This window comes from Carcharodon carcharias, chromosome 16 (assembly GCF_017639515.1).
Source record: "Carcharodon carcharias isolate sCarCar2 chromosome 16, sCarCar2.pri, whole genome shotgun sequence".
NCBI classification, from domain to species: domain Eukaryota; kingdom Metazoa; phylum Chordata; class Chondrichthyes; order Lamniformes; family Lamnidae; genus Carcharodon; species Carcharodon carcharias.
In genome coordinates, this window is record NC_054482.1 from 107,584,880 (window position 1) to 107,609,361 (window position 24,482).

The window sequence follows — 24,482 nt, forward strand, 5'->3', positions numbered from 1 at the left end:
CAGTCAAGAAACAAAAGATGTGTCCAGAGGAAGTGTAAATGGCGGAAAAATGAACAGTTGCTGTGTGAAAATACAAGCGAGAAAACAAGATTAAGACCGAAACCTTCAAAGGAAAGGAAACAAAATGGGGACAGTGGTTTACGATCTGAAATTGTTGAATTCATGTTGAGTCTGAAAGTCTGTATTGAAAGATGAGTTACTGTTCCTTGAGCTTGCATTGAATATTCCATTCTCCCAGTTTTTCCGGCTCCCTTGCAACTTTCCACACCGTCTCTTCTTTTTCCTTCAACCGAGGATTCCAGCCCCCACCTCCCTCACTCCTCCCTCCCCCGGGGTTGGCTTCACCACTGACTGTGACCATTTCCCAGACTTCTGCTCTCACCCCTTACCCTCCATCACAAATCATAATAAAGTTCCCCTTATCCTCACCTTCCACTCACTAGCCTCGGTATTCAGTGAATCATCCTCCAGCATTCCTGCCACCCCCAGCACGATGTCACCACCAAACACATCATCCCCTCCTCTCCCCTCCCCTCCCCTTTCAACATTCTGAAGGGACCGTTCCCTCCGCGGCACCCTGGACCACTCCTCAATCACCCTCAACACCCTGTCCCCTTCCCACAGCGCCTTCCCATGCAAGCGCAGGAGATGCAACACTGGATCTTTTACATCCCTTCTCCTCACCATCCAGGGCCGCAAACATTCCTTCCAGGTGAAATAATGATTTATGTTTACTTCTGTTGATTTAGCGTATTGTATTTGTTGCTCATAATACAGGTCTACTGTTGGTGAGGCCAAACGCAGGTTGGATGACTGCTTTGGGGAACAACTCCACTCAGTCTGCAAGTGAGCCTCCAGTGCCATTTTAATTCTGTACCATGCACTCATGCTGATCTCTCTGTCCTTGGCCTGCTGCAGTGTTCCAGTGAAGTTCAACACAAGCTCGAGGAATAGCACCTCAATTCAACTTACACACTGTACTACTTTCAGGGCTCAACAATTTCAGACTGGGTTTTCTGCCCCCATTTTGTTTTCCTTTCTGAGTAGGTTTTGATCTTAAGCTTGCTTTTCTCTTGTTTTTGCTTTTGGATGTTCATTATTCTGCCATACACAACAACTCAGGACACAGCTTTTGTTTCCTTACTCATCTCATTATCACTTCCTTTGGCTCTACCCCTTCTTCTGCCCCATCACAGACCTTCCTTTTTGTCCTTTTTCCACCCTCCCCCCATTTGACCTACTTAGAGCCCTTTGCATTTCACATTTCTAACTTTTCGCAGTTCTGATGAAAGGAAATTGACCTGAAACGTTAACCCTGTTTCTCTCCCCCACAGTTGCTGCTGGACCTGCTGACTATTTCCCACATTTTCTGTTTTTACTTCAGAGTTCCTGCATGCTCAGTCAGCATTTTGCTTTTGTAGCAATGAAATGATAATCAGATAATCTGTTAGTTTAAATGCCAGGGATGACTCCTCTGCCCTTCTTCAAAATAGTGCCATGGGATCTTTTATGTCCCCCTGAGAGGGCCTCCATTTAACAGCCCAACCAAAAGATGATACTGCACAGAATCACAGAATCACACAGTGCAGAAGAGGCCCTTCGGCCCATCGAGTCTGCACCGACACGTGAGAAACACCTGACCTACCTACCTAATCCCATTTACCAGCACTTGGCCCATAGCCTTGAATGTTATGACGTGCCAAGTGCTCACCCAGGTACTTTTTAAAGGATGTGAGGCAACCAGCTTCCACCACCCTCCCAGGCAGCGCATTCCGGACCATCACCACCTTCTGGGTAAAAAAGATTTTCCTCACATCCCCTCCTAAACTTCCTGCCCCTCACCTTGAACTTATGGTCCCCTCATGACTGACCCTTCAACTAAGGGGAACAGCCGCTCTTCTGACAGGATGAAGCCCCCTTAGTATTGCATGGGATTGTCGACCTCGATTTTTTGTGCTCAAGTCCTGAAGTAAGAGTTGAGCCCACAACGTTCTGAATCAGGCTGGAGTACTACCAGCTGAGCCACAGCAGACACTTAAATTACATCTGGGGCAATAAAAAAGGAAGAGAATAATGCAGCGGGTGTAGCAATAATTAGGGAATAAGAACTATGAGTCAGAAGTCAGTTTCAAAAGCCACATGCGTCATAGTCTTAAACAAAGATTGGGTGAGGGTTATCGCCCGCAGTCCTTGTTCTGTCGTAGCAGATTAGTCCGGTTGCCGAGTTCCCATGACAACAGAGAAATCTTTACTGTACTTCAGGAAAAGTGTTTTGAGTAGGAAGTGATGATGCTCACCAGAGTTTATAGCGACAAATGTTCTCAGCTGCAGGAAGAATGCCAACATGAGATCTTCATTTCCTCAGTTATTCGTCTGGGGTCTAACTTATGATTCGGTTCACTTGTTGGGCTCCTGCTTTTAGTGATGTTTAAGGATTGGGCTAAGGAGAGGGGAAAGCCCTCCTGTGTTCCTGAGATCCCTGTGGGAAACGTGTGTGTGTGTGTGGAGATTAGACAAAGAGGGACTGGCCCCGGTCATTGTGTCCTTTCCCCCCTCCCCATTGGCCACTGACACTCAGTTATCAGTGATCATGCCTGAATATAGTGGCCACTTCAGTGAGGACTTCTGAAGTGGGCATCAGGGGTCCCGTTACATCCCAGGCAATAGTCAAAAGCCTCAGGTGAGAAGGAGGGGGGGAATTTTGGCGATTTTTGGATTGAAACGCAGGAACAGGGCTTAGCTAATCAGCCTCTGGGGCCTGTTCTCAAATCCAGTTCATGGCTGATCTGTATTCTAGCTTCATTTAGCCACTTGATTCTATACCTCTTGATAATCCTGCCATCAAAAATATATCCACCTCAGTTTTGAAATTTTAAATCGATTCCCAACCCCAACAGTTTTTTAGTGAGAATGTTTCAAATTTCCAGCACCCTTTGTGTGAAGCAATGTCTCCTGACATCACCCCTGAATGCAGGGCCTAGCTCAAACTTTAAGGTTTTGTCCCTTTTCTCTGGACTCCACACTCGACCCACCCCGGCGCTGCTCTCTCCCCACCGACACATCAGAGGAAATAGTTTCTCTCTGCCCGCATTTGTATCAAAATGTCTTACATGCAATGAGTAAAAATAACCTATACGTTAATGGCTGGCAGCATGAAGAAATTTAATTAAGGAATATAAAAAAGAGAGAGAAAACCTAGCAAGTAAAAAGAAAAGACTTCTATTTATGACATGCTTTTATACAGCTGAGGACCACCTCAGGGATCCCAAAGCGCTTTACAACCAATGAAGCACTTTTGAAGTGTTATCACTGTTGTAGGAACTGAAGCAACCAATTTGCATACAGCAAACATCCACAAACAACAGTGAAGTCTGTTTTAAGACCATAAGACATGGGAGCAGAAGTAGGCCATTCAGCCTATTGAGTCTGCTCCACCATTCAGTGAGATCATGGCTGATCTGATAACCCTCAACTCCACTTTCCTGCCTTTTCCCCAAAACCCTTGATTCCCTTACTGATTAAAAATCTGTCTATCCCAGCTTTGAATATACTTAACGACCCAGCCTCTACAGCTCTCTGTGGTAAAGAATTCCACAGACTGACTACCCTCTGAGAGAAGAAATTCCTCCTCATCTCTGTCTTAAATGGGTGACTCCTTACTCTGGGATTATGCCCTCTGATCCTAGACTCTCCCACAAGGGGAAATAATGTCTCAGCATCTACCCTGTGAAGCCCCCTAAGAATCTTATATGCTTCAATAAGGTCACCTCTCATTCTTCTAAACTCCAATGAGTACAGGCCCAACCTACTCAACCTCTCCCCATTAGGAAATCCCTCCATACCTGAGATCAACCTAGGGAGCCTTCTCTGGACTGCTTCCAATGCCAGTACATCTTTCCTTAGATTAGGGGATCAAAATTGTTCACAGTATTCTAGGTGTGGTCAAACTAGGCCCTTGTATACTTTTAGCAAGACTTCCCTATTTTTATTTTCACCCTTTGACATAAAGGCCAACATTCCATTTGCCTTCCTTATTACCTGCTGAACTTGTGTGCTAGCTTTTTGTGATTCATGCTTGAGGACCCCCTCTGTGCTGCAGCTTTCTGCATTTTTCTCCATTTAAACAATTATCAGCTCCTCTATTCTTCCTGCCAAAGTGCATGACCTCACATTTTCCCACATTATATTCCATTGGCCAATTTTTGCTCACTCATTTGACCTGTCTATATCCCTCTGTAAACTCTTTAAGTCATCCTCATCACTTGCCTTCCCACTTATTTTTGTGTCATCCACAAACTTGGTGATAGTACATTCACTCTCCTCATCCAAGTCATTAACATATATTGTAAATAATTGTGGCCCCAGCACTGATTCCTGTGGGACTCCATTAGTTACAGGTTGCCATCCTGAAAATGCTCCCTCTATCCCAACTCTCTGTCTTCTAGTAGATAGCCAATCCTCTATCCATGCTAACATACTACCCCCAACACCATGGGCTCTTATCATATTAAGTAGCCTTATGTGTGGTACCTTATCAAACGCCTTTTTGAAACCCAAATAAATTACATCTACTGGTTCCCCTTTATCTATCCTGCTTGTTACCTCCTGAGAGAATTCTAATAAATTTGTCAGGTATGATCTCCCCTTCATGAAGCCATGCTGACTCTCCTTGATTACATTATGCATTTCTAAATACTTTGCTATTACATCCTTTATAATAGACTCTAACATTTTCCTAATGGCGGATGTTAAGCTAACTGGCCTATAGTTACCTGTTTTTTGTCTCCCTCCCTTTTTGAATAAGGGTGTTACGTTGACAGTTTTCCAATCCCCTGGAACTTTTCCAGAATCTAAGGATTCTTGGAAGATTACTACCAGTGCATTCACTATCTCTGTAGCTACTTCCTTTAATATCCTAGGATGCAACCCATCAGGTCCAGGGGGCTTATCGGCCTTTAACCCCATTAGTTTCCCTAGTACCGTTTCTTGGTTATTGTATTTATCTCCATGCCCCACCTTTTGCCCCTTGATTATTTAGTGTTTAGTTGCCGGTTAAAGGATATATGTTGGTAGGATACCGGGAAAATGTTGCACTGTTTGGAGGGATCTATACATTCACCTGAAAGGGCACACAGAGCCAAGTTTAACTTCACATCCGAACGACCACACCTCTGACCATGTAGCCCCCCCTCAGTACTGCACTGGAGTGTCAGTCTAGATGATGGGCTTAAGTCCCTCTGGTAGGTCTCAAAGCAATGGCCGGAATTTTCCAACACGTTGACGTCGGGCATCGTAGCAGGTGAAGTGGTGGGGGGGGTGGGTTTTAGGGGAACAATATCAGGTGCAGTGCCTGGGCAAGAGCTCCAGTGCGGGTCAGACCGGGAGGTGATGGAGGCCAAGGCAGCACAGACTGAAGGAAGTCATGAAGTACATGCCAGGAGTGGGGGGGAGTTGGGGGGGGGGCGGAGGTGGGGAAGCAGCCACACACTTGGAAAAGCTTGTCAAAAGTAAGCATTCTTCCGCAGCTGAGACCATTCAGCTGCAGCTCCATTGGCAGGCTTGGAGTCTGCCCACTCAAGCAACGCAAAAACATGGAAGTGCCACCAAATGCTCCAAAACTTTAATTTGCAGTCTGCGTCCGAAGGGTGACAATGTGTGTTTTAGGGGGGGGGGCCCAAAGCAATTGGCCGACTGGGCACGTTGTACAATCCCCTTGCGAAAGGTGGCCATGGCGCAGTTACTGGTGTTGGCACTCACAGCCCCTTGCAAGGTTTATATTAAGGTTTGGATCAGTATCCCTCATTGTTCAGGCTAACAGCGCAGCCTTGCAGTGCGGGTTAGGAGAATGCCTGCGCCTGAGCTGAGAGCACAGCCAGCAGTCCAGTGGCCGAAGCTGCCGCCAATCGGTCAAGTGGAGTGGGGTGGAGGCGGGTGGGGTTTCGGACAGCCATGCATCACCCTGCACACTGGCCATTCAAGTGGTGGCCAGCACTCTCCAGCTTGCATGAAGGGGCCTTCAGACTTAATGAACAGAGGTTCTTTGGACATATATTCCAACCCACACGTCTCTCTCTTTGATCTTGAAGGAGGAGAACATCAGGATCATGGAGCCTGGTGATTTAGCGGTCTGCCTCATGACTTACAGGGAGCAGAGAAGAAGATGAAGAGAGCAGTGGAGACACCTGGCTCGGCAAAGGGAGGAGCACCTCCCTCAAGATGAAGGGGTGGCAGGGCCTGCTGCGCATGCAGCTGAAGATCCACAGTGAGGCATTGTTCTCAGGCACCTCACTAGACGAAGGGTCTGTAGATGGCGCCTGTCATTCCTGCAGATGACCGAGAACCAGTGTTGCTGAAGACTGCGCACGTCTAGGGGACTGGTCAGTCACGTATGCTGCAGGATTTGGCACCACGGGGACATGGAGGGCATCCACTGCCAGTAGCTGTGAAAGTGACTGCGGCGCTCAATTTTTACTCCAGTGGCTGTTTCCAGGGCTCCACAGGTGACCTGTGTGGGATCTTGCAAGCCTCCACCCACAAGCGTACCCTGGAGGTCATGGACACCATCTTCACAAAGGCACAGAACTTTGTGCATTTCACCCGGGATCTGGAAAGCCAGGAAACAAGAGCACTGGGATTTGTGCAGCTCTCTGGTTTTCCACAGGTGCAGGGCACCATCGACTGCATTCACGTGGCACTTAGATCCCCATGGCAACAAGCAGTCAACAATGTCAATCGCAAGGGCTTCCACTGGCTGAATGTTCAGCTGGTGGGCGACCACCACAAACACCCTGCAGGGTCTGCGCGCCATTCCCAGGGAGCATCCACGACTCCTACATCTTTAGCAGGTCTCAGATCCCTGACATCTTCCAGGGTCCAGAGAGGCTGCAGGGTCGGCTCCTTGGGGTCAAGGGCTACCCGCAGAGGACGTGGCTGATGATGCCCATTCGATGGCTCATGCAGCAACCTGGACTTTGGTGCAGCAAACAATAGGCACTTTGAAAATAAGGTTCCTGTGCCTCAATGGTGGAGCACCGTCCCCAGAGGGTGTCGCACATCATCATTGCTTGCTGCATGCTCCACAACCTGGCGCTGCAACAGGGAGAGGACCTGGCTGAAGAGGACGTTGTAGGGGATGACGATAGTGAGGTCCTCGGAGGCGAGGATGCAGGCGATGAGGCAATCACACTGGCCAGGCGAGGCAGGCGTGCTCAAGAGGCCCTCGTAACCACAAGATTTGTGGAGGATGATGATGAGATGCAGTGAGGACAGTCCTGACATCCTCACTTTGTTTCTGTGACTGTTTGACTCCTGCGTGGCTGTTGGCAGCGCACATTGGCTCAGTGCTCAGGCTCATGTCATGGAGACGTAGTGGAGACACTAATAGTCGCTAGATTCCAGGGGGATGATGATGACAAGATGTGGACACTCAACAGATCTTCACATTGCCTCTGAGAATGTCTGACCCCTGCCTGGCTGAGGGCAGCTCACTTGTGCTCCATATCATGGAAACGCAGCCGTGAAACTTTAAAAGCACCTGATCCTTTGTCAGTCTTGAGTGCCTGACCCCTTCAGAAGCACAGTGTCACCGGTCACAGATGCTGAAGGGATGGGGGCCAGCCCCACCTCAAAGGTGCTAAGAGCACACAGAGAGAATGACGGAACTCTGTGATGCCTGCCCACGACTTTCTAGCAGCAATAACAAGCCGGACCATCACTTTGGTCTGAAGGTTACACGCTGCACAAGGAAGAGGCCCTGGACTGAGACACCTGCCTTTATCTTGTGCAGGAATCAAGGTTTCACATCTGAGTGACACGAACACTGCTCATCAGAACAAGGAGCCATAGGCAGGGAGACATTCTTGGGAGTTTATTTACAATAGTGAACATTATGTACAAGTGGCTAACACCCATGCTCAGGCTGTGTAAGTACATCTTCTTAACCTTCCTAACCCTGCCGCTACATCATGCTGTTCCCCAGCCACCCACAGCAGAGCTGTAGGCAGCCTGCTGCCTGTGATGACCTCGACAGGTGGCTTTCAGGGTCCTGCTGTGTGGCAGTGACACCCTCCTCAGCCTGCGGAGCCAGAGCTGCCGGGGTCATGGGAAGAGGGGATTCGGGTGGGCCGGACACTCCCAGAGTCATCTGGGTGGATGGACCCAGAATGTGCACCTGCTGATCCTCCTCCCTATGGGTCCCCGAGGGCCCCTGGCTGACTCTGAGCGGAAGAGGTAGCCCTTCTGCTACCCTCTCGCGTCCACACTGTTGGAGGTCAACTATGTTGTCAGCCATGGAGTTCAGCCAATGCAGCAGTGCAGGAGCGATGTCCTGGACCTAGGTATCCATGGCAGCCACCATCCCACCAGTGTTGACCTCGGTGCATTGGCATGCCGACACTATCACCTCAGACTGAATGCGGACGGACTCCTGCATTGTGCCTTGCAATCTGAGGAGTGCAGCAGACATCCCTTCCAGATGTTCTCCAGCTTGCCTTTGCAGCTGCAGCAACTGTGACAAGACTGAGTCCAGAGGCTCATCATCTGACTCGGACTCAGCAAATTTCTGGCCTCCAGCAGCCCTCCGAGTGCCGGGGACCTGGGAAGTCCCTGCCGCTGCTGTCCGCTGATGATCAGACGGTGCGATGTGCTCACCAGATTGTGACCCCGAGGCTACTCTCGAACTAGGTCCCACCGAGGTGTGTGTCTCTGCACTGGTGGAGGGTGCGGGTCAGCGCTGTGATGGGTCTTCAATGAGGGTGTCATCAGATTTTTCTTCTAATGTGTTTTCCAGGCTTGAGTCGAGGGGCTGGCTCGTGGACCCCTCGGCTGCTTCCCAGATGTGCCTGAGAAAGGAAGGAGAGATAATTGGTTCATGACAGGGAACTGCAGAACAGGGACTGGCTCACTGCATGGTTGGATGTCTGATGGATGTTGCACTGCTCGGTCTTTACTTGGTTGAGCACCGCTGACCTCACCGTTACCGCAGGAACAGTCCAGGTCATCGCCGGCCAGCGGGATGACCCTATTTTCAAAGTCTATGAGGACCTTGATGTCAGACATTCCTCCACCAGTCTGTAACCTCCCCCGTTTGTTGTGTGCCAGCTTATCCTGCGTGAATACAGATGGAGAGAGTGCCAGGCCAGATGAGAAGGACGCCTGGCATGTGTGGGTTGTGAGTGGTCCCATGGACAGGATGAGGACACGATCCACAGGACTGATGAAGGTGCGGGTGAGAGTGAATGGTGATGTCCCTTGAGCTGGCAGCGAGTGAGATCCCTGTGAATGTGTGATGGGTTTGTGAATGTGTGAGTTGATAGCGATGAGAAGAGTGACTTACCATGACAGAATGTGAGAGATCATTCATCCGCTCTCGGCGCTGGGTGGCTGTCCTCTTTTGCAGGGCATTGGTGCTGACCACCACTGTCACCGCCTCCCATGTTGGATTGGTGACCTTGCTTGTTGGTCTTTGCCCGGAGTTGGGTAGAGGACTTCACGGTGTCCAGAAGTGTCAGTAAACTTGGGAGCAGCATGATTCCTCCCTTTGGCAGCCATGACTTTCCAGCAGCTTCCGTTCCCTTAGCGAGTCCTCGCTCTGGGTTACTGAAGGGCTGAGGCGACAGTGGAGCAGGTGAATCAGAGGCTTCCCAGCCAGTGGCCCGGCGTATTTCCCGGGAATGCATTATTAATGAGCCGCGACGTGTTGGGAATGGGACAATAGGGTGCGAAAACCTGCCATTGCGGCTGGCGAGTGAAACATCTTTTCCCCCACATGTTACTGCACTTGGTGCAAATCTGGGACGATTCCGCCCTGTGACTTTGTGACTCAGAGGCAAAGGTTCTATTTTGAGATATTGGTGAATGAACACTGTTTTGTTTAAAATTCTTTTTTTCCTTTGCTTTGAATGGGCTAATTAGAAAACTGTAGACAGGTTTTAGATGAGGGCATTGAGTGGCAACAGCAGATAACACGAACAACGAGTAAGAGAAATCTTGTATTTATGTCACGTCTTTCACATCCTCAGGATTTTCCAATATGCTTCACGCACCAGTGTAGCTTTTGTGGTGCAGTCAGCTGCTATTATGTAGGTGTTTTAAGCAAATGTGTAGACGATTTTCATTTATCTAGCAGCGTTCATAACCTTGGGACATTCCAAGGCACTTTACAGCCAATGAAGTACATTTGAAATGTCGTCACTGTTGCAACTTAGCAAATATGGCCGCCGATTTGCACATAGCAAGGTCCCACAAACAGCAATGAATTAAGTCCAGATCATCAGTTTAAATATTGGTCAGCTCACCTGGGAGAGCTTCCCTGCTCTTATTTGAATAGTGTTGGAAGATCTTTTACATCCAACTGACAGGGCAGAAGGAGCCATCAGTTTAACACCTTATCCCAAAGGCAGCGCTTTTGACAGTGCAGCGCTCCCTCAGTACTGCACTGGAGAGTCGGCCTCGATTTTGTGTTCAAGTCTTTGGAGCGGGATTTAAACCCACAACCTTCTGACTCGGGGAGACAGTGCTGCCCATTGAGCTATGGCTAATGCTAACGCTAACTGATCTACTGGTGAAAAAGGAGCTGACAAGCTGTTGAAGCTTTTCATCTTACACTAATCAGGACATCTGCAAGAATGCCAAATTTTAAAGGTAGCAACAATTTATACCTCATGAGAGAAGGGTGCTGATAGATTGGCAAGTTGACTCTGGTCGAGGTGTTGCAATGGATAATGTACCAGGGAATGCACCATGGCAATGCCTCAACCAATCAGAATTGACTTGCCAACCTATCAGCATCCTTTTCTCATGTAGTATAAATTGTTGTTACCTTGGAAATTTGGTATTCATGCATCTATCCTGATGAGTTAAAAATGAAAAGCTTTGACAGCATTTCTCTTTTCCAGCAGTACTCAAGCTCTGTGATACCAAAAGACTGTTTGACCAACTTTTTCTCCAGAAGGCCAAATCTGCCAGCTTCCCTTACTCTGTACATCTCTTTCTGCAACACGTATCCTATCTTCACCTAACCCTTAATCTGCTTCGTAATAAATGCTTTTGTCAGTGCGGTGGTAAAAAAAGAACAAACGTTTATTTTCTAGGAAAACCTCCAATTCGTGGTTGAGTACTGGCTGGTTCACTATGATCATCGCCCTTGAACTTTGCGACAGAATTGACGTCTATGGCATGGTCCCACCTAACCGCTGCAGGTAGGTTTCAACTGTTGTTGCTTTTGCAACACGTGGCTCTTACATTGACTTCTTGTCTGTTTTCCCCCAAGTGGCCTGTAGTGTTCAGTGGTTTAATTGTTCAGTGTTCATCTCGAGCCTGCTCCACCATTCAATAAGATCATGGCTGATCTGTTTGTGTTTCAACTTCCAGATTCCCATCTACCCCTGATAACCTTCGATTCCCCTGCGTCACAAGAATTTATCTACCTCTGCCTTAAAAATATTCAATAACTCCGCTTCCACCACTTTCTGGGGCAGGGAGTTCAAAAGTGGCACAACACCCTGAGAGAAAAACTTTTTCCTCATCTCTGTCCCAAAAGGGTGACCCCTAATTTTAAAACAGTGCCCCTGAGTCCTGGACTCACCCACAAGAGGAAACATCCTTTCCACATCCACCTTGTCAAGGCCGTTCAGGATCTTGTACACTTCAATCAAATCACTCATCACTCTTCTAAACTCCAGTGTAAATAAGTCTGTCCAACCTTTCCTCATAAGACAACCCACTCATTCCCGGTATCAATCTAGTAAACCTCCTCTGATCTGCTTCCAACGCATTTACATCCTTCCTTAAATAAGGAGATCAAAACTGCACACAGTATTGGACATGTGGTCTCAGCAATGCCCTGTATAACTGAAGCATAACATCCTTACTTATATGTTCAATTTCTCTCATAATAAAGGATAGCATTCCATTAGCCTTCTTAATTACATGCTGTACCTGCGTACTAACTTACTGTGACTCATGGACTAGAACACCTAGATCTCTCTGCACCTCAGAATTCTGCAGTCACTCTCTGTTTAAGTAATACTCTGCTTTTTTATTCTTTCTGCCAACTTCACATTTTCCCACAGTGCCAGATTTTTGCCTACTCACTGCATCCGTCTGCAAACTCCTTATGGCTTCTTCACAACATACTTTCCTACCTATCTTTGTGTCATTTGCAAACTTAGCTACTATGCCTTTGCTCCCCTCATCTAAATTGTAAAAAGCTGAGTCCCCGGCACAGAACCCTGTGGGACTCCACATGTCACATCCTGCCAAACAGACAAAGAACCATTTATGTATACTCTGTTTTCTGCCAGCTAGCCACCTTCGATCCATGCTAATATGTTACCCCCCTACACATTGAAATTTTATTCACTGTAATAATCTTTGATGAGGCACCTTATCAAATGCCTTCTGGAAATCCATATATATAGTATGTCTACAGGGTCCCCTTTATCCACAGCACATGTTACTCCTTCAAACTCTAATAAATTGGGTAAACATGATTTCCTTTTCACAAAACCCTGCTGACTCTTCCCAATTACCTTGAGTTTTGGTAAGTGCCCAGCTGTAACCTCTTTAAGGCTCGATTCTAACACCTTCCCCATGACAGATGTCAAGCTAATTGGCTTATTGTTCCGTTTTCTGCCTCCCTCTCTTCTTGAACAGACGGGTTATATTTTCTACTTTCCCAGTCTGATGGAACCTTTCCAGGTACTAGGGAATTTTGGAAAATTAACACCAATGCATCTACTGCCTCATTAGCCACCTCTCTTAAGGCCCAAGGATAAAGTCCATCTGGACCCCGAGACTTGTCAGCCCGCAGCTCCATCAGTTTGCAGAGTACCACTTCCCCACTGATTGTAATTTCACCAAGTTCCACTCTCCCTTCCACCTCCTGATTTGCAGCTATTACTGGAATGTGAGTCTGATAACTGATCTATTCTCACTGCTATCGATTAGTTAAGCCTGGTTATGGACTCAAAGCTAAAGTAAACACAGAAGGTACCAGAGGCCTGAGCTGGTATAAGCATGAGTGCAGACATTTTGTGATTGCAGAGACATTTTGAAACTCTTCTAAATAAACCTGCTGCACATTTAGAAGTCAGTGTCATCTCTGCATTGCTCTGAGATTTATACAATATACAACATCCACCACAGCATGGTCAATCTCAATGTGAAAACCCTGACTTTGGAGAGCATCACACTGAGCCTGATCCTTCCTTCATTCAACCTGTACATGTACTTTATGGCAGATGTTATTAGATATTGAACAGAAACTGATCTCTCAGAATGGGGACCGAGACAACTTGTGGATCTTGTACCCAATCAACCCAGCACAGACTGTGAACCAAGCCTGTGACCTTCTGGTCTGCTTCTATTAACATTTATCCTGGGGATTTAGGAGTCGCTGGCAAGGCCAGCGTTTATTGCCCATCCCTAATTTCCCCTTCAGAAGGCTGAGTTGAGCCACTGCCTTGGACCACTGCAGTCCATGTGGTTTCTGTAACCCTCACCTTGCTGTTAGGGAGGGAGTTCCAGGATTTTCACCCAGTGATAGTCGGGGGATGGCGATGTAGTTCCAGGTCAGGGTGGCATGTGACTCGGAGGGGAACTTGGAGGTGACGGTATTCTGAAGCGCCTGCCGCCCTTGTTCTTCTCGATGGGTGGATGTCGTGGATTTGGAAAGTGCTGTCGAAGAAGCCTTGGTGGCTTGCTGCAGTGTACCGTGGGGGATAGCACACACCGCAGTCCATTCAAGCTACTAAACCGATTCGGTTTCGGGAAATGCTTGGTCTCGCCATTCACCCTTGATTGTATCCAACAGAATAAGGGGGATAATTGCATTTTTGCGGCCAGTTGAGCATTCCTGAAGCATGGTGACTGTCATAACTTAGGAGACATGGCAGCCTATTTGCACACAGCAAGATCCCACAAATGGGAATGTGCTGAAGACCAGGTAACATGTTTCAGTAATGTTGCCTGAGGAATCACTACTGACAAGAATACCAGAGAGAATTCCGCTGCTCTTTAATTAGCATCACGGAATCTCTTGCTTCCAGCTGAGAGTGTGTGGTGGGGGGGGGGTGCCTCGGTTTTACATTTCATCTGAGAAACAGCACCTCTGACAGTGCGGCACTCCCTCAGTGCTGCACTGAAATAGCAATCTGCATTATGTGCTGAACTCTCCAGAGTGGGGACTTGAACCCAAAAGCTTCAAACTCGGAGTGAGAATGCTAGCCCCTGAAACCTGGTCTGTTAAACACAGATGACAGAGTTGAGTTTGGAAATTCTAAACAGGTTCTTGATGCTTAAATGTATGTTTTTTTTTAAATTACATTTCTGGGTGTCTATCATTAATCACAAAAAACCTAATGGACCATTACTGAGACAATCAAAAATGAAATTATCTACAGTGCATTTCAGAATATTTAACATATTTTATTAATGCTTTCCAGAACTCGATTGACACGCTGGAAGGTGTCACACAGAGAGATTCCAGTTTACATGCACTCTAATTGGCAGTTTTCATCCTTAATTGTCAAAAAAAACACGAGAGAACAAGTTATAATGTCTGACTGGTGTGACAGCTTTCACATTAATACCCACTGCTGCAGATTTCACCCTGTCATTAAGAAGCTTGGAAGAGTTGTTTTGTAAATCACAGTTAAACTCTTTATCAGAACAAAGCAAGCAAAGATTTTGCAGTCGTTTGTACCAAGGGCAGGATTGTTTTTGTGAATAATGTTACTGTGAGCGTTAGTCATGTTACTCCTTTCTGCAGATCATAAAGCAGAGGTTTATAGAAATGCATTAATTCAATAGGACCATGACAGCACTGTTTTTGCCAAATATTGATGCAGAAGGCAGTTAAAAGATATTTAGAACTGAATTGGAAATATATGTTAGAGATAAAAGCAAAAAACTGAGGATGCTGAAAATCCAAAACAAAAACAGAAACAGAAATACCTGGAAAAACTCAGCAGGTCTGGCAGCATCGGTGGAGAAGAGCACAGCTGACGTTTCGAGTCCTCATGACCCTTCAACAGAACTAAGTAAAAATAGGAAAGGGATGAAATATAAGCTGGTTTAAGGCGGGGGTGGGGGGGCGGGGAGGGGGGGGCGGATGTTGGGACAAGCAGCCAGTAATAGGTGGAGATAATCAAAAGATGTCCCAGACAAAAGGACAAAGAGGTGTTGAAGGTGGTGATATTATCTAAAGGAATGTGCTAATTAAGAGTAAAGCGGGTTTTAGTAAACACCTTGTCAAACACCAGGAGAGAAATGGAAAGCAATGAAGGTGAACAAGGCAAAAGAGAGATACGAAAATCCTGACGGAGAGTAGAACAAAACTTTTTCAAGGTAGGCATTTCTTGAAGAGAAGTGGCAGTCAATTAAACACAGAGATAAAAGCAAAAACTACGGATGCTGGAAATCCAAAACAGAAACAGAAATACCTGGAAAAACTCAGCAGGTCTGGCAGTATCAGCAGAGGAGAGCACAGTCGACATTTCGAGTCCTCATGACCCTTCAACAGAACTAAGTAATCTCTGTGTTTAATTGACTGCCACTTCTCTTCAAGAAATGCTTACCTTGAAGAAGTTTTGTTCTGCTTTGCGTCAGGATTTTCATATCTCTCTTTTGCCTTGTTCACCTTCATTGCTTTCCATTTCTCTCCTGGTGTTTGACAAGGTGTTTGATAAAACCCGCTTTACTCTTAATTAGCACATTCCTTTAGATAATATCACCAACTTCAACACCTCTTTGCCCTTTTATCTGTGACATCTTTTGATTATCTCCACCTAATACTGGCTGCTTGCCCCAACAACCCCACAACCGCCGCCGCCCCCCCCCCCCCCCACCCTCCTTAAACCAGCTTATATTTCACCCCTTTCCTATTTTTACTTAGTTCTGTTGAAGGGTCATGAGGACTCAAAACGTCAACTGTGCTCTTCTCCGCCGATGCTGCCAGACCTACTGAGTTTTTCCAGGTATTTCTGTTTCTGTTTTTGTTTTGGAAATATATGTTTCTTTAATCATCAGGAGAGAAAGTGAGTTATGATTTCATGAAGACATAACAGAGAGAGAGAGAGAGAGAGAGAGAAAAGGCCATTTAGTCTATGCTGCTCAATCTACCTGGGACCTAGACATAGTCGTTCAGTTGTGGATTCCAGTCCCTTTCAGCACCAGTTGTCACTGTCTTGCTGCAAAGAAGATTGACTTCATTTCTTGAAAGGCCAGGAAGTTTCTCAAACTTCAGCCTCCGCACACACCCCATCCCCCCCACCAACACCCCCCCACCCCTTCCCCCCCCACCCCCACCAAAAACAGAAACCAGACCTTCTTTATAAAAGTGTCTGTTTGCTTCTCACAGAGTATGTTTTGTAAGGTTAACCTTTTTATCTAGGATTGTGTTACATAGGATCCCATTGTCTATGAGGCAGCTCCATAGGGATGATCTTTTTCCCTGGTGATCTTTTCTAAAGATGAGATCTCGTTTTCTCAGCATTTTCTCTGTAGGGAAATCCTTTCATCCAGAACTCTGGACTATTGGGCTGATCCCTTTATCTGGGAGCATCTTATAGCGTCAATCTCTTTGTCCAGGAGTGTTTTATAGGGGCTATTCCTTCATCTGAGAATGTTCTAGAGGCGTGATCCCTTTATCCAGATGTGTTTTATAGGGATGATCCCTTTACTTAGGAGTCTGGTTGATATGAGTGAACACTTTATCTGGAAATGTTCCAAAAGTAAGTAATTAGGAAGGCAAATGACATGTTGGTCTTTATTGCAAGGAGATTTGAGTATAAGAATAAGGAAGTCTTGCCACAATCAGGGTTTTGGTGAGGCCGCATATAGTGTACTTGTGCAGTTTTGGTCTCCACATTTAAGGAAGGACGTACTTGCATTCAAGAGGATACAGTGAAGATTCAACAGATTGGTCCCTGGGATGAGGGGCTACGATGAGAAGCCGAGTAAATTGAGCTTATGTTCTCTGGAGTTTAGAAAATCTCGTTGAAAGGTACAGAGTTGTGAAGGGGCTTGACAGGGTAGGCACAGAGGACATTGGTGGGGAATCTAGACCATGGCGGGGTGGGGGGGGGGCACAGTCTCAGGATAAAGGGTCTTGTATTTAGTACTGGGATGAGGAAAAATTTCTTCACTCAAAGGGTTGTGAATCTTTGGAATTCTCTACCCCAGAGAGTTGTGGATGCTCCATTGTTGAATAAACTTAAGGCTGGGATAGACAGAGTTTTGGTTTCTCAGGGTATTGAGGAAAATGGGGAGTGGGAGGCGTGGGGAAAGTGGAGTGGAGGTAGAAGGTAATATTGAATGGCGGAGCAGGCCCAGCGAGCTGTATGGTTTAGCCCTGCTCCTGTTTCCTATAACAGATACTCAGTGATCCTGGCATTTGCAGGAACATCCTGACGTTAGCGTCCAGTTTGCACCATTCCTCACTGGGATCACTGGATCATGGAGTCCGTCTCGTGCGGCAGGAGCTGGGGGAGGGGGGGTGTGGGAGGTGCAGCTCCTTCCTCCTGCTCTTCCTTCACTAAGCGGCATTTCTTCAAGTCCAAACTCACGGCGTGGAAACAAAAGTCAAATATTTTTGGATCCGGTTGTGGTGTCTGCGAATCCTGAGGATGGGGCTGAGCATGTGTTATTGTGTTAGCTGTGCCCTGGTGCGGGTCCTCCTCAGTTTGTGTCAGAAGGTCGTGGGTTCCTCCCCGTGTCCCTCCTTGCCGCCACCACCGCCCCCCCCACTACCTTTCAGAGACTTGAGAAGGAAACCTAGGCTGACACTTTGAGTGCAGTACTGAGAGTTCACTTCCACTGCCCTTTCAGGCAGCACCTTCCAGATCATAACCTCCAGCTGGGTGAAAAGCAAATAAAACGTCCTCCCAATCTCCCCCACCGAGTTCTTTAGCCGATTACCTTAAATCTGTGCCTCCAGCTTACCAGTCATCCTGCTTCTCCCCATTTACATTAAACACACTCCTCATGTAAAAGATAGCATTTCTAGCACTGCAGCACTCCCTCAGGACCGCACTGACATGCTGGCCTAGTTTACATCAAGTCCTGAAGCAGAGTTTGATCCCAGAAGCTTCTCACTCAGGCTGGGGTAATAACACCGGACCTAAGTTAACAACCGATGGAACGCTTTGAAATAACCACCTAGAAACTGCCCTCGCAGAAGCTTTAGGTTCTTTCTTATCCACTTTTGAGAAGCAGCAAATGTCGAGATTTCCTAGAAACCTTTTATCATGTGTGAGAAGACTTCTTATTTGTAGATGACGCTTCTGGGTTGGCTTCAAGTTCCAATTCTGGCCACCACAGTTTACCCTGTTTACCTCAGAAACGGAAGGCCTCAGAGAGGGTGTCAGAAGTGATTTACAAGGAAGGTAGTTTAGTTACACAAATAGATTGGAGACGCTGGGGCTATTCTGCCTGGAGAAGGCAGGGTTGAGAGGAAATTTGATAGAGGTGTTCAAAACCACCGACTGAACAGAGCAGATAGAGAGAAACTGTTCCCATTGTCGGAATGAGTCAAGGACCAGAGGACACAGCTTTATGCTGGTTGGCCAAAGAACCAACAGCGACTTGCCAAAAACCTTTTTCAGGCAGTGAGCGGGTTAGGATCTGGAATGCACTGCCTGAGATTATGGTGGAGGCAGATACACACTTGGCTTTCAAAGGATAATTGCATAAGTACCTGAAGAGAAAATATTTGGAGGGCTATATGAGGAAAGATGGGGGAGTGGGGCTGGCTGAGCCGCCCATCACAAGCCTATCAGCCCCCTTCTATGCTGCAGCTATTCTATAAATCTATAAGTTGTGACATGGAGCAGGAGGCAGATTGATCAAGATGGAGAAACTACATTCCAGAAACTACAGAATCAAGCCCAAACTAAAGAGTTGGTTCATTTGTTCTCAGGTTACGGGCAACACTGGCAAGGCCAGTGTTATTGTCCATCTCTATATGCTCTAGGTACAACTGAGAGGCTTGCTCGACCATTTCAGAGAAACAACTCCATTGGTGTGGCACTGGAGTTACATGAGAGAATGGCTAGAGACAGCAGATTGGAAGTGACAGCATAATGGTTTTGTTACAGGGCATGGACTAATAATCTGCATATGTGAGTTCAAATTCCAACTTTGCAACTGGGGGATTTAAATCCAGTTAATTACATAAATTTGTAATTTTGAAAAAAATATAGTATCAGCTATGGTAACTACGAAACTATTACATTGTTATAAAAATCCATGTGGTCCACTAATGCCTATCAGGATTTGCATCCTGTAAAATGAATAAAACAAATTTGAATATTGCTGAAAAGAGAGACATGTTGCAGAAGCTTTTTGTCTTGCACTCATCTGGACAAATGCAAGAATGCCAAATTTCAAACAATCACAACAATTTATACTACAGGAGAAAAGGACACTAATTGTTTTACAAGTCAAGTCTGATTGGCCAAATTGATTGTTAATGTAGCTATTAGCGCATTCAGGATTGTTCAGCAAGTGCTTCCAATCGCAGAATCACATCTAACAATAGATGTTTCATTTTGGGTTTTGCCAGCAGCTGATTGAGTACTCTCTGTACTCTGCCTATTACAAACAAATGAAAGAACAAAAGATTCTGTCCTTCAAGATTCTCTTTGGCTGTAAAGGACTTTGGGATAGCCTGCAAACAATCATGAGAGGCGCCATTTAAATGCAACTTTCTTCTTTCTTGGGCAGCCTGACAAGTGAACAATCGCTCAGAGCTGCATGCTCAAGGCTCCAGTGGGAAAGGCATTGATTAGCTCAGCCACACAGGCCACTAGGGTCTCCAAGTTCGGTCAGAGGGTCCCTTAGTCAGGATGATGAAATGGATGGTACTCATAGCTTCAGCAGTCCTGGTTTAAAGAGAGTGATAAATAGAGTTCTCGAGGGTATCCATTTCCCGACTTGGAAAAAAGTAACCCTGCCTTTATATAGTGTCTTTCACAACCTCACACCATCCCAAAACAATTTATAGCCGATGAAATACTTTGAAGTGGTCATTGTTGGAAGGTAAGAAACACAACAGCCAGCTTGTGCACAGCAAGCTCCCATACACAGAAATGTGATAATGAGCAGATAATTTGTTTCTGCAATATTGGTTGAGGGATAAATATTGGCCAGGAACCCCTGGCTCTTCCTTGAATAGCACCATGGGATTTTTTACATCCGTTTGAGCAATCTGATAGGTCCTTGATTTAATATGTTGTTCAACTGTGCAGCACTCCCTCTGTACTGCAACTCTCTGGAGTAGGAATTGAACGCATAAGCTTTTAAAGCAGAAGTGAAAATACTGAGTCATCATGGAAGGTGGACATTGGTTTGTGATGCTGTGGTAGCTCTCAGTGGAATATATCCAATAATGGATAATCATTTGGGCAAGGTGGGTGGATGGTGGTAATGTCATTGGACTAGTCACTGAATCCCCCACTATCAACATTTTGAGGGTTACCATTGACCAGAAACTGAACTGGACTAGCCAGATAAATACTGTGGCTACAAGAGCAGATCAAAGGCTAGGAATCCTGCAACAAGTAACTCACCTCCTGACGCCCCAAAGCCTGTCCACCATCTACAAGGCACAAGTCAGGAGTGTGACAGAATACCCTCCACTTGCCTGGATGAGTGCAGCTCTAACAACACTCAAGAAGCTTGACACCGTCCAGGACAAAGCAGCCCGCTAGATTGGTACCACATCCGCATACATTCACTCCCTCCACCACCAACGCACAGTGGCAGCAGTGTGTACCATCTACAAGATGCACTGCAGGAGTTCACCAAGGCCAAGGCTCCTTTGACAGCACCTTCCAAACCCACGACCACTACCATCTAGAAGGACAAGGGCAGCAGATAGATGGGAACACCACCACCTGGAAGTTCTCTTGCAAGTCACTCACCATCCTGACTTGAAAATATATCGCCGTTCCTTCACTGCCGCTGGGTCAAAATCCTGGAACTCCCTCCCTAACAGCACTGTAGGTGTACCTACACCACATGGACTGCAGCGGTTCAAAAAGGCAGCTCACCACCACCTTCTCAAGGGCAACTTGGGTTGGGCAATAAATACTGGCCCAGCCAGTGAAGCCCACATCCTGTGAATGAAAACAAAAAGGTCATCCAGAGACTCAGGCTAATGGACGTGGGTTCAAATCCCACCATAGCAGCTCATGGAAATTAAATTCAAATAGTAAATCTGGAATATAAAGTTAGTCTCAGTAATGGTGAGCATGAAACTATCATTGATTGTTGCAAAAACCCATCCGGTTCACTATTGTCCTTTAGGGAAGGAAATCTGCTGTCCTTACCTGGTCTGGCCTACATGTGACTCCAGACCCACGGCAATGTAGTTGACTCTTAACTGCCCCCTGAAATGGTCGAGGAAGCCACGCAGTTCAAGGGCAATTAGGGACGAGCAACAAATACTGGCCTTGCCAGCGACACTCACATCCCATGAAAGAATGAAGAACATAAAGATCCTGGGGGACAACCAGCCCTAGTTAGAGTCGGCAGCTTTTGGAGGGGAGATTTACTGACTTAGACCATCCTAGAATTGTTTAACAACATACAAACAACTTTGTTGAGGAAGGAAATATTTCTATGGAGCCTTTCACAGCCTCGAGATGATCCAAAGCTCTTCACAGCCAGTGAAATGTTTTTTGAGGTGTAATCGCTGTCATGATGCAGGAAGTTGGCACACATTCAAGGGGGGCGGTGGGGGGGGGGGGGGGACAGTGGCATAGTGGCAATATCACTGGACTTGTAATCCAGTAAACCCTGACTAATGTTCTGTGGGACATGGGTTCAAATCCCACCATGGCAGCTGGTGGAATTTAAATTCAATTAATAAAATCTGGAATTTAAGGACACTAATGTCCTTAGTGAATGCAAGTTTATTATTCAAGGACTAATGTCCTTTAGGGTTAAGGAAATCTCTCATCCTTACCCAGTCTGGCCTACATGTGACTCCACACCCACAGCAATGTGGCTGACTCTAAACTGCCCTCTGAAATGGCTTAGCAAGCAACTCAGTTCAAGGCCCTTTCAAGGTGGGCAACAAATGACACCCAAATCCCATGTAAGAATGAAACAAATCTGTGCAATGACTTTTCTTTCCTTACTTAGGGACCCCGCCCGCCGCTCGGTGCCCTATCATTACTATGAGCCTATGGGAATCGACGAATGCACGATGTACATCTCGCATGAGCTCGGACGCAAGGGGAGCCACCATCGGTTCATCACGGAGAAGCACGTGTTTGCCAGGTGGGCGAGGAAATACAGCATCCGCTTCCACCAGCCGGAATGGGAACCAGAGTCAGTGGCTTCCAATCACACGGAAAGCGAGGCGAGGCGGAGATGAGGGGGCCGGAGCACGTGGCACACGGGACCAATCAGCAGGGCCGCCAAGCTTGAGGGGCTGTTGCTTTTCCTCGAAATCGACATCCCGCGGGTGAAAAAGAACAACCTTGCATTTATCTAGCGTCGTTGGCGACCCCACGACCAGTGCAGTGCTTTGGAAGTGTGGTTGCTGCTGTAACGTAGGAAGGAATGACTCAGGAGATTCCACAAAGGCTGCTTCTGCCCTTCCGATAGCACGTGCATCCTAGTATATGGAGCAAAGGGATCCTTTCAGATCCAAGCCGTCCACGTTTTCTTTTGGGGAAGAGAGAGGAAACGGCACTGGTCTCATTAATTCTGCCGTCTCCGCAACCTTAGCAGTGTTTTTTTAATATTTGTGATGGCCCCTTCCCAATCGATGACCTGTAATATTATTTGCATTGGAGACAATTTATTATCCCATTGAGTTCCAACGTGTCACGTCTGAACTTTTGCTGACATTTTAACCAAATACCACAGGCAGCTCGGAGTTGAAGCAACTAATTAATCTCCCTGTGTACCGAGGACTCCTTGTGAGGAAGTACTGGCAGAAGAATAAAAGTGCACGGGGAGGAATTTAGCTCAGACATCTACTATTTTGAGGCTTTGGAGGATTGCGAACTGGAGGATATCATGCAGTTCCTCCAGCCTGCGCCATGCCAGATTGTGGGTGATCTGTATATCTTAACTTCATCTTGGTTCTGTAACCCTTAAAGCCATTACCCAACAAAAATCAATCTCAATTTCGAAATTTTCAATTGAACCTCCACCCTTGCACCACCACTCCGCCCCCCCCCCCAACCCACCCACTGCCCCAGCCTCAACATCTTTTTGAAGGAGACATTTCCACTATCCCTTGTGCAAAGAAGTTTTTTTCTTCACATCAGACCTGAACAGCCTAACTCTAATTTTAAAGTTATGCCCCCTTATACCAGACTCACCCAGCAGAGGAAATAATTTCTCTCTAGCTACGCTATCCAAATCCGTTTATTATATTATTATTATAAACCTCAATAAGATTACCCCATAATTTGCTAAGCGAATACAAGCCTATACAAACTTTGAGAACTTAATTTTCAGTCCTGGTGTTATTCTGGGTTAACCTACATTGCACCCACCACCAAGGCCAGTGCATCCTTCACAGAACTGAATGTGTACTTCAGGTAGGATCTGACCAGAGCCTTAAACAGCTGTAGCATAATAGCTTTATATTTCAGATAAACCATTAACCTTTTAAATTATTTATTGGTAAGCTTCTCAACTACTTCTCACAGCCCTCCCGAGTGCTGTAGTGCCTGAACAGCGGTAACGGGAGCTAGCAAAACCGAGGATACTGCACGGAGAGGCCTGGAAAGGGAGAGAGGCCCAAAGGCAGAGAGGGCTGGAAGGATGGAGAGGCCTGGGAGAAACTTATAAGTGGAGAGAGCCCTGAGAAGGGAAGGGAGGCCCATGTAAGCAGGTATGAGCTCAGGTTAGGTGTAGCTATAGGGAATCCATCCAGTCGCTCCCCACCTTCCTACACCCCACAGTTATCAGATGAGGTGCAATATAGTCCAGATCAGGCAAGCTGGTGTTTGTGGAATCTACATCCAAAAAGAAACTGGTGACTTCGGGAAGAGGAGGGGGAAAAATGTTAATGGGCTGGGGGGGTGGTGATAAATAAGTGATGTTATCATTCTAAATTTTCCTCTGATATTTAACTTGTAATAAATAACAAATGGTGTTCCCGGACAACCACCTGTTCCTGTTTGTGTTCAGCAGTTAATGGACTTTAAGTGCATAAAGTCACAAACCCATTCATGTGCAGTAACACAGATCATCGCAAGGTGCTAAGTGTTACAATAATGCAGTTAATGACATCTCATTGACTTTCAGGGACCTGCTTTAGCACACAGCATGCCACTTCCTTCTCAGCTCCAACACGGCCTTATCAATAAAATATATTCTGTTATAAGCTGGTGAGACGCTTTGCTATTAATCAGCGGCTGTCTTTGGCTCTCGAGTATGATTGATGGCAGTATGCAGTTCAAAGGATGAACCATGTTTGTGCTGGACCTTCGCTCGTGGGGGAGTCTAAATCT

At 46.5% G+C, this 24,482-nt stretch overlaps 1 protein-coding gene across 1 annotated transcript in view; it reads left to right on the top strand.

Moving 5' to 3' along the window:
• st6galnac5a (ST6 (alpha-N-acetyl-neuraminyl-2,3-beta-galactosyl-1,3)-N-acetylgalactosaminide alpha-2,6-sialyltransferase 5a) overlaps nt 1-22,998 on the top strand; it is a 46,570-nt gene extending 23,572 nt beyond the window's left edge. The window contains exons 5-6 of the mRNA XM_041207841.1: nt 11,091-11,198; nt 22,150-22,998. Coding sequence (XP_041063775.1) covers nt 11,091-11,198; nt 22,150-22,384 — 343 coding nt within the window. The 3' untranslated portion in view covers nt 22,385-22,998. The remainder of the gene's footprint in view (nt 1-11,090; nt 11,199-22,149) is intronic.
• The last annotated feature ends 1,484 nt before the right edge of the window (nt 22,999-24,482 follow it).